This window comes from Palaemon carinicauda, chromosome 21 (assembly GCF_036898095.1).
Source record: "Palaemon carinicauda isolate YSFRI2023 chromosome 21, ASM3689809v2, whole genome shotgun sequence".
Lineage (NCBI taxonomy): Eukaryota > Metazoa > Arthropoda > Malacostraca > Decapoda > Palaemonidae > Palaemon > Palaemon carinicauda.
Genome location: NC_090745.1, coordinates 84,160,178 through 84,170,724, shown reverse-complemented (window position 1 = coordinate 84,170,724; position 10,547 = coordinate 84,160,178). Strand labels below are relative to the sequence as shown.

Genomic DNA, 10,547 nt, shown 5'->3' with positions numbered 1-10,547 from the left:
AATCCAAGTGTTTTTGCTGTTTTTTCTATCAGTGTACATATCCTGGTAGAGGCTCCTGCTTTGTTTGATATGTTAATGAAGAGTACTGCTTAAGCATCACTTACTTTTAATGACTTTGTGATATACTAACCACTGACTTGTAAAACTGGATTTTGTGTAAGTTTCCCTGTGATTTCTTTTTAAAGCTTTGTCCACACTGAAGATGTTGGAGTTCCAATTTTAATACTGACCAAAAATGATAGTGGGTCAGTTTTAACTGCTTGGCAAAACTGTAATCTACGCTTTTTATATATGAATATATATTCTTTGTAGTTTCCCTGTAATTTCTTATTAGAACCTTGTCCACACTGAAGGTGTTGGAGTTCCAATTTCAATACTGACCAAAATGATAGTGGTTCAGTTTCAACTGCTTGGCAAAACTGTAATCTACACTTTTTATATATGAATATATATTCTTTGTTGTTCTATGTCTGCATCATCAAGTCAAAGATTTTCTTCTGGTGACCACAGGGTACTGGTTGCCAACAAGATGAACCAGCTGCTTTTGGAAGAGATTTTATTCCTGCAGTATGTCATCGACAACAGTTTGTAATTCTTCAACATCCACGTCTGTTTCACTACTACTTTAAATTGTGGCCAGTCGGGCTTCTCTAGGTACTACTCTGATGATTTTTGGTTAGGCAGATCATTATTTGTTTTGATAATAGTAGGTGAATAGCTGGTTATATGCCAGTCATCTAATTATTTTCCAGCTAAAGTCAACACGGCAATTTAACCTTGCAATTAAAAGATCAGTACATGACTCAAGTCTCAGTCTGTATATACAAATGTTCACAGCAACATTTGAGCAATCTTTATTGGACCAGAAATGAGGTTTTACCCTTCAGAATCTTAGTAATCCAACCTTGGAAATATCCTGGAGTTTCTTTCCGTAAATATTTTTATGGTATGAAAAGCAATACAGCGGATGAAGAACTTGAAGGCCTCTTTATGGAACATAAAGAGTGGTCATAGCAATTCTTGTTTTATTTTTTCTAATAGCTCCAAATCTAAGGCTGGCGTGTAGATATGCCTTTTCTGCAGTGCCTTAGAATTTTACTGGTGAATTGTATGGAGTTTTAGCTGCTGTTAAAAAAGAACCAACTATCAGTGAGGGCATATATACCATTTTCTGTTGTATGAATAGTGTATTGCAAGCTCTTTGCATTTTCAATTAAGATAATCCGTTAGTGTTAAAGATTTTGCAGTGGCTGCACATTTTTGAATTGCAGGGGACTCAAAGTAAAATTCTCAAGTCACAGCGCATATAGAAGTTCAAGAAAATAAAGAAGCTGATAAGTTAGCAAATCAGTTACCTTCAGAGTTGCATCCAGGAAGATACCAATTGTTATGCCCTGACCCCATTCGTATCATAAAGACAGTTATTAGAAACATTTGGCAGGAGCAATTGAATTTGGCTAGCCGATTGATATTAAGTGAAAGACATCACAAGTGTTAAATCTACATGGAAGTATGTTAACATACCCAAGTGTAGGTACACGACATTGTTCTATTTAAGGATAGGCCATACATGTTTAACACATGTATTCTTCATGGTAGATGAAACCAACTATGGTAGGAAGACTGTATTGTACGATAGACCATAAGGCAGTTGATAATTAAGTGCCTTTGCCTTAGAGCTCAAAACTCAATTCCTCTCCTCTCAGGGCCTTTGGAAAGAATTAAAGTTAGGATGTTAGTGCAGTTTTCAAATGTTGCAAAACTTGGTCTTCTGCAATCTGCGACAATCTGGTTTTTAGAACATCTTCATTTTAATGTATTTTATTTTATATTTAGATCATTTGAACTAAAGATTTAATTTTTTTGTATTTTCAACCAATAATTATACTATCAATTTTTCAAGAGCGTAATTTTATTTCTTATATTAGGTCTTAGTATTTTATCATATATGGGTTTCACTTTTGTAGCAATGACCTATGATGTCAAGATGCCAAAAAACCTCAAATAATCCAAACCAAACCTTTGACAAGAACAGAAATGTAAATGAAACACTACTCGAACCCCAGATAAGATTGATAGAAAAGTTTTCTTTCGACCCCTGAAGCTAAATAACTACTGAGGCTGATGAAGGGACAAGGATAGAAATAATGGAATACCAAAAACATATGGCATGATGTACGTCACATGTCCCGTTCATTATACTTGTAAAGGTGATGAAAAATAAAGCCTGTACAGACATCTTGCCCTGTAAAGGGTTGCTACTGGAGCTGCAATGATGCAGTCGTCGACCTTTTTGTTTGGTGAGATTTAAGTTGAGCAACTTCTTGACACTTTTGTAAATACTTTAGATGTACCACCTTCACGAACAGGAAATGTAGATTCTTCTCAAAACTAAAGTACTATCCAGGTAATGAAGGGAATATAATAAAAAAAGAGGGTTTATTGTGTAGAATACCAAAGATTCTTTATTCACTTACCAGTAGAAATGTAAATTGAGGAAAGTAGCAATAAACCGGTTCCAAACTATTTTATTTGTAAATGCTATTTATCATAAACTACTTTTTGTGCATTTTTTCATCGAAATCAACTACTTTAGTACAGTATTTGATGTCACCCGGATTACAGCAATAATCGATTTGAAATTCACTCCAGAATATTTCTATCTGGAAAGTGAACCCTAATTAGTAATTTTATACAATCCATAACTAAACAAAATTGAAAGACATGGTAAAATAAAAAAAAATAAAAAAAAATACTCTGAAATTGGAAATCATTGACTTCCATGTATTATGAATGCAAATTAGATTCCAAATCATTTATTTTGACATCTATGATATTTAGTTCTTTACTAAATCTCTGACAAAAACTCACCATAAAAAACTTCCATTGATGGCAAACGAATTAGACATTAGTGCATAAGCTAATATTCAATATTGCGCCTTTTAGCTCAATTAGATTGATTAGTTGTTAACAATTTAGTATGTGGAACAGAATTCTGTCTTTTATATATTTTATTTGTTAGCACTATAGAGATGCAGCAATATTGTTAGAATTAAAAGGATATCGGAATAAAGAAGAACACAAGCTGCAACCATGCACAAGCAGTAGAATATATGCAATCTCAAACTTCCAATTGAAAGAATAGTGCAGTTAGGCCAACCCAAAGGCTAAAGCAAACAAAAATCCTAACTCAACATTACCCTTCAAATCCATTTTCATCACTAATTTTAAAGGCTGATTTGGAACATTATGGAACTGAAGGTATGTCGTGATTTCGCTACTAAACGGGATATTTGTTTTAATCTCTTTTTTGTCAAGATTTAAATAAAAAAAAAAAAACGTAAATTTAAGGCAACCAAAAATCATACATAAAACACTAATCTGGCCATAAATGTGAGTCCTAAATTATACAGAAATATATGCATGCAAATTTGACAAAATATTTGTATTCGATAGTGTAAATAAATCTATAGATCTTGCATAATGTGCTCCGATAACGGATGATTTGTCAATCTTAATAATCTGTTTTTAACAGGATTATATAAGTTTAAATAGATTTGATTTCATACAAGTCGTGTAAGCTTTATATCTTTGATCCTTGATGACGTTTTTGTCATTGCATGCATAACCACCCATGATATGAATTCGGATGACATCCTCGCACGTGAAACCAGTATTACCATCACAGTCAGCCTGAAACAAATATAGAAATGGAAATTTGGTACATTTTTGGTTCTATTAAAATCATTAAAACTGTCTTAACACATTAACAAGAAGATTTTGTTTAAAGAAAAAAATATAGGTTAATCCAAAACATACACGCTCACTCTCATACAAACACAGCCCATTTATATATATATATATATATATATATATATATATATATATATATATATATATATATATATATATATATATATATATATATATATATATATATATATATAAATGCTTATACACACACACACACATATATATATATATATATATATATATATATATATATATATATATATATGAATATACATACCTATATATATATATATATATATATGCATATACATATATATATATATATATATATATATATATATATATATATATACATACACATATATATATGCATATACATATATATATATATATATATATATATATATATATATATATATATATATAAATATATATATATTTGGGCTCAGGCCATGTCGTCCTGAGGGAAGTTCCTTTAGGGTAGCTTCCTAGGGTATATTTGACTACGGTTATATTCCCAGAGAATTTACCTGAAGGTATCCAGAATTCTAACTCCTGGAGCAAATATCCCTAAATAAACTTAACATGGGATATCGCATAATATCAGAGGACGTATTCTTGACACGCCACATAGCAATCTTCACCCCGAATAGAATTAACACTTCGAGGGATCAAAGTGGAAAGAAAACAAAAAACGAGAAAGAAAGGAGAGCCGTTAATAAGGTACATCTCCTATCCCGCTTCGAGTGTGTATACAATGCCGTCGACGGCGCCATCTTCATTCCTTTTTCCGTAGCTCAACAACTCTGTGTTTTTCCCTGTGTTTTCTCGTGAATCTTGGAATATTTCAACTTTATGATGCTTTCTCCAGCCTCTTCTGCCTCTGGAAAGTTGAGTATTATTTTTATTATGTATAAATGTAAGCTCTTGGTGTTTTGAAATAAATCGAAAGCGATATTAACGTTTACAAGAGCTGTTGCCTACCGGAGGCGTCCTGGACGCTGTCGCTCGCCATGCATAAGTCATTTAGTTAGCCAGAGCGACGTTCCCGATCCTTATGCCTTAATAATTCTAGCTATTTAGCTTTACAATAGGAATTCTTTATATGATGCCGTTAGTATTTCAGTTTCGGCGATTGAGGTAACCGATCCTAGCCTACGCTAGGCTTCGTAGCCTAGGTGTTTGGCCCTAGTAATTTCATGCATGATATACCGATTTCCGAGTGTTTTAAAATTTATTGAAGCTATAGGCAGTTTTATACATATAAGATATTGTTGATATTTTCTTCCAAGATCGTATACGAGAGAGAATGGTGATTTAGGTAATCGATTCTCTCCGCGCCTAGGCTAGTAGCCTATGGAGCTTTAGTATACTTTCGCACACTCCCCGGTTGCTCTTTTCTCCTTGGAGATTAAGTGCAATCCCTTTTCCCACTGTATTAATCCTAAGGCTTAACCCTAATGGTTTATCTGAATAAACATTTAGATATAACTATATTAGGGTGTTTCTGTTCCTTCCTGTATCCAGAGAATCTGGCTTCAGGGGTGGGCAGAACATCAGAGTATTTAGTCTGGGGTCTGTTTCCTTCTAGCATAGAGAATGAGATTCCTTTGCTAGGTTAGGAGCAAACATAGGAGGCTTAGCCTCCCTAGACCACATCTGAAGGTTTCTGTACGAGATGATTCCTTCTTCTAGTGATCTAGCAGACTAGTCCAGTGTTGTTGTTCCCGGATTGAAGGATAAGATTCTTCCTTTCCTTGTGAAGAACAACATCAAACTTTATTTTAGTATTGAGGGAGGTGGCAAGTATTGCTGACCTCCCTCCCATGATATCCTAGGCTAGGATGAGCTTTCTTAGCCGTGGGATGATCTCATACAACAGCAGAGTTTGTAGGACCCTCTTCTCACTTTCCCCCTTATCCTTTGTAATGGCCTAGCTATTACATTTCTTGGCCGTCATTCTACATTTGTACCTAGTGTAGGTTAAGATGTGGAACCTGCTCAGTCCTTTGCCGGCCGGCAAGATCGTGCCGGCCGGCAGAGGCCTAACTTCTGTAGTGTTCCCCAGACCTCCCTTGGTCTCGCATCCATGTCTGTCAGTAGAGCTCGGCAGGCAATGGATAGAAGGAAGCCTGTATTTTACATTCTCCCCTTCCTTATGTTCACTCTTTCTGGATGGAGGGCTGTAAGGCAGTGCCGTCTTATATCCTTACATCCATTCTGTTTTTCTTTTAGTGTATGTACCCCTAGCCCGGCTGCCGGCTTAAGTGTCCGGCAGCCGGGCAGGTGGAAGTTCTCTGGTTCTTTTTACTGCCGGCCGGCATAGGTAGCCTACCATTGCCAGCCGGGAACAGAAGCACACCATAAGATATGCCGGCTGCTACGATTAGCGGCCGGCAGCCGGGTGCTAGTGTTTATAGTTGTCGGCTAGCAGAGACTGCCAGCCGGCACACACAACTGAACCAGCGATCTTCCACCCAGTAGTCTAAAGGTAGTATACCTTGGAACTATATTAAGGTACGTTCCGGCCGGCATGTTATATTGTATACAGTAGCCAGTATTTTTACAGTATAGTATATACTGCATGGAGAAAACTATAATATAGAATATATTGTAACATTAAGTTCTTCCAACATACTTGTGTTGTCATGTACAGCCTTTTGTTGAGACCGTACAGATGAAGAAAGTGAGTTCTTTCTTTATTAATTATCCAGTATATTAAAATTCTTTATAATGGTGTGAGCTACATCTACATTTTCCTCTGGAAATATCTTGAAGGTTATTCTAGAATAAGATCTAACCAAAATTTTATTATCTGGAAGGTTACAGTAATTGGCTGAGCAGGAAATACAAGTGTGTGTCTTTCCTTCTTTCCTTTCTAGCTTAGTTATTTTAAGCTATATATACTATATACTAATATTAGTTATCCAGTGATATGTTTTTCACTGGATACTCATGGAATTTCTTCTCCTTACAGGAGGACCATCCGAAGTGCAGGAGCATTTTCTGCACCGTTCGCAGCAAAAACTTCTGTGGACATGAGTTGTGCAGGAGGCACGCAGCATGCACAGCCTCCAAAGGTGATCTCCGGTATTGGGACCCTCAGGTATGTACGATTTGTACTAACCTGATTATTGAGGCATTTGACGCCCCTAAGTCGGCGGAGTCAAGGGACGCAGCTAGGGAAAAGCTTCGAACCTAGGTGAGGGGCTTCCAGAAGAATACTTCTGGCCCCTATCTTCCAAGCGAAAAGATGAGGGCTTACCTTTTTCCTAAGGCATCAGCGGATGCAGTGATTCCTCAGCCTCATGCGGAGATACCATTAGTTCAGATTCCGGTTGATTCTGAAGTCTCGGACGCCCTACAAGACATCCAACTGGACGATAGGATGTCTGAGGTGTCTGAGTACACTAAAAAGGACCTTCTGGCAGAAGACCAAGAAGAGGAGCTGACCCGGGCTCCGGATACTGAGGAGGAAGAAATCGACGAGGGGTCGGTTACATTGGTTCAGGCCCCTGAACCTGTTCCCTCAACATCGTCTGCTATCCCAGATGATCTGGGAAGGACTCTCTCTTCCATCATTGAAATGATTCAACAGATGCAGAAGAAGAACGATGAAAAGGAAGCTGCAATGAAGTTGGAGATGCGGTGACTTGCAGCATCAAGAGGGCCCCAGAAGAAGCTCAACGTGAAGGATCTTCCTTTGTGCTCGGATGCTAATCCTTGGAGGTATGCCGAGCACATGCCTATGAATACTGGGAAGATTGTCATATCGGAGAAGTTGGGTTCAATTCCCTTTGAAAAAGTGGAATTCTGGCCCAACAAGGAGGCTTACCCGGACTGCTATGTCCGTCTTAGGAAGGAGCCAGCTTCAAAGGAGGAGACGGAGCCGAAGGAGGTCATAGTTTTTTACCATAGTAAAGCACAGGCTTTACTAATCGAGCTCAATGAAAGAGAGGGGCTTCACAATCTCAAAGGTACCTGCTTTGAGTAAGAAGCATCCTTCCTTTGTGGCTTCTCCTACCAGAGCCTTTCCCTTTATAGAGAAGGGATTTAAGGCTGCCTTGAAAGCGGTTGAGGCAGGGAAACCATGTCCCTCCTTGGAGGAATGTAAACCTCTATCCCTGACCTTACCCATGGACCAGAAAGACTGGAAGGACGTCCATGTTACCTTCTCAGTCGGGAAGTTGGAGGCCGATATTGCCGGACGTCAGTTCGGTGAAGACCTTCCAAAGCTGTCAGATTTTCTCTTGTGCAGGGAGCAAGAGACAAAAGAGAGACTTGCTGCATTGATGTCATTACAAACGACTCTGGAAACGATGGCAAGTGACACCAAAGTCCAAGATATGTTTATGGTAGTGGCCAAAACCCATCTGGCCACAGTAACAAAGGACCTCTACAGTTTCATCAAAGCTAGGAGAGCTTGTAGAGAGTTCGTGTTCGCCTCGGTGGCAGTCAGGCACGAACCGAGGAAACTGATCACCTCTTGCATATGGGGTAAAGACCTCTTCCCTAGCGAAGTGGTCAAAGAAGTAGTGGATAAGGCCGCCACAGAGAATAGAAACCTTCTCCAGAAGTGGGGCCTAATTCTTAAAAGAAAGTCTTCCCCGGATGAGGGTCCCCAACCTAAAAGGAACCTAGGCTATCCTCTCTGGCCAGCCAAACCTTATAGGCAGCAACAGCAACAACTTCCCATGACCGCAGTGCCTCAGATGGTGGCACAAACCCGACCACGTACCAGTTGGTACCTCAAGCCGTGACAACTCAGTCACCGGCATTTAACCCAGCATTCGAAAGGCAGACAACTACCTTTCGCCCAAGAGCTAGAGGAACAGCCAGAGGTTCATCTAGACGCCCTTCAAGAGGAAGGGTGTTCCGGGGAGGACGCGGTCAAGGAGGCAAGGCCTCAGGTCAACAACAGCAGAAGTGAAACGCTTCCGGTAGGAGGGAGACTTCATCTTTCTCGGGATCGTTGGACCTTCGATCCCTGGGCCCACAGCCTAATCAAGAATGGACTGGGTTGGAGCTGGTACAGCACTCCACCTCCGTTCCCACAATTCTTCCATCACTATACCCCCGTTCTGGAAGAATATATTCGAGATCTCTTGGAGAAAAGAGTAATTCGAAGGGTAAAGTCCATCAAGTTCCAAGGAAGGCTGTTTTGTGTTCCAAAGAGGGACTCAGAAAAACTCAGAGTCATTCTGGACTTGTCGCTACTCAACAAGTTCATAGTAATCTACAAGTTCAGGATGTTGACACTTCAGCACATAAGGACCTTATTACCGAAACGGGCATTTTCCATCTCTATAGACTTGTCAGACGCTTATTGGCATATTCCAATCAGTCGTCACCTCTCCCCCTATATAGGGTTCAAGCTATAACGAAGACTCTATGCCTTCAGAGCCATGCCATTCGTGCTAAACATAGCCCCAAGAATTTTCACGAAGCTTGCAAACGCAGCTCTCCAACAATTACGCCTAAAGGGAATCCAAGTAGTGGCCTACTTGGACGACTGGCTGGTGTGGGCAGCATCCAGGACAGAATGTATGCAAGTTTCCCAACAGGTGATCCAGTTCCTGGAACATCTAGGATTCAAGATCAACAGAAAAAAGTCTCGAATTTCTCCATCTCAAAAGTTTCAGTGGTTGGGAATCCACTGGGACTTACTGTCACACCAACTTTCCAATATATTCTAGAAACTACTAGAATCCAAAAGGATATCAAGACGCTAACAGGAGAGAGGGCTGGGCTCTCTTCAGTTTGCCTCAGTAACAGACCCGGTGCTAAGAGCACAGCTAAAGGATGCAACCGGAGTTTGGAGAAAATATGCATCAAACGCGCAAAGAGATCTGATAAGACCAATACCGACTCGTCTGCGAACGCTTCTCAAGCCGTGGTCCAAAGCCAAGCAACTGAAGAAATCGGTACTTCTTCAGCCACCTCCCCCCTCAATGACTATTCATACAGACGCTTCGAAAGAAGGATGGGGAGGTCATTCTCACCGGAAGAAAGTCCAAGGAACTTGGTCCAACCTATTGAAGAAGTTTCACATAAGCTTTCTGGAAGCCATGGCAGTACTTCTTACATTAAAGAAAGTGTCTCCTCGCCACTCAATCCACATAAGATTGGTACTAGACAGCGAGGTGATAGTGAAATGCCTGAATCGACAAGGATCGAGGTCACCTCAAATCAACCAAGTGATGTTGGCCATCTTCCGGCTAGCGGAAAAGAAGAGATGGCACTTGTCAGCAGTTCACCTTCAAGGAGTTCGCAATGTGACGGCGGACGCTCTATCCAGGCTCACGCCGATAGAGTCAGAATGGTCCCTGGACGCAGGATCATTCTCTTTCATCTTGAGTCAAGTCCCGGAACTGCAGATAGACCTCTTTGTGACAAAGGACAACAAGAAGTTACATTTTTACGTGTCCCCGTACGAGGATCCTTTAGCGGAAGCAGTGGACGCTATGTCATTCGACTGGAACAGATGGTCCAGGATTTACCTGTTCCCTCCACACAATCTTCTACTGAGGGTCCTCGACAAACTGAGATCTTTCAAGGGGAAAGCGGCAATAGTGGCTCACAAGTGGCCGAACAGCGTTTGGTTCCCTCTGGAATTAGAACTACAGCTGAAGTTTCTACCGCTACCGGATCCAGTTTTGACTCAGTGAGTTCAGAAGCCGACTGTCTTCGCTTCATCACAGAAAACCCGGAACCTGCAGCTCATGATATTCTCTCCCTAGCAGTGAGAAAAAGATTCGGGATATCAAGAGACAGTATAGACTTTTTAGAGGAAT

General features: G+C 40.0%; 1 protein-coding gene across 1 annotated transcript in view; it reads right to left on the bottom strand.

The window, feature by feature from the left end:
- Nucleotides 1-2,512: 2,512 nt before the first annotated feature.
- Nucleotides 2,513-10,547, bottom strand: part of LOC137614692 (invertebrate-type lysozyme 3-like) — a 125,175-nt gene continuing 117,140 nt past the window's right edge. Inside the window, exon 5 of the mRNA XM_068344376.1 lies at nucleotides 2,513-3,693. Within this exon, the coding sequence (XP_068200477.1) occupies nucleotides 3,538-3,693 (156 nt within the window). The 3' untranslated portion in view covers nucleotides 2,513-3,537. The remainder of the gene's footprint in view (nucleotides 3,694-10,547) is intronic.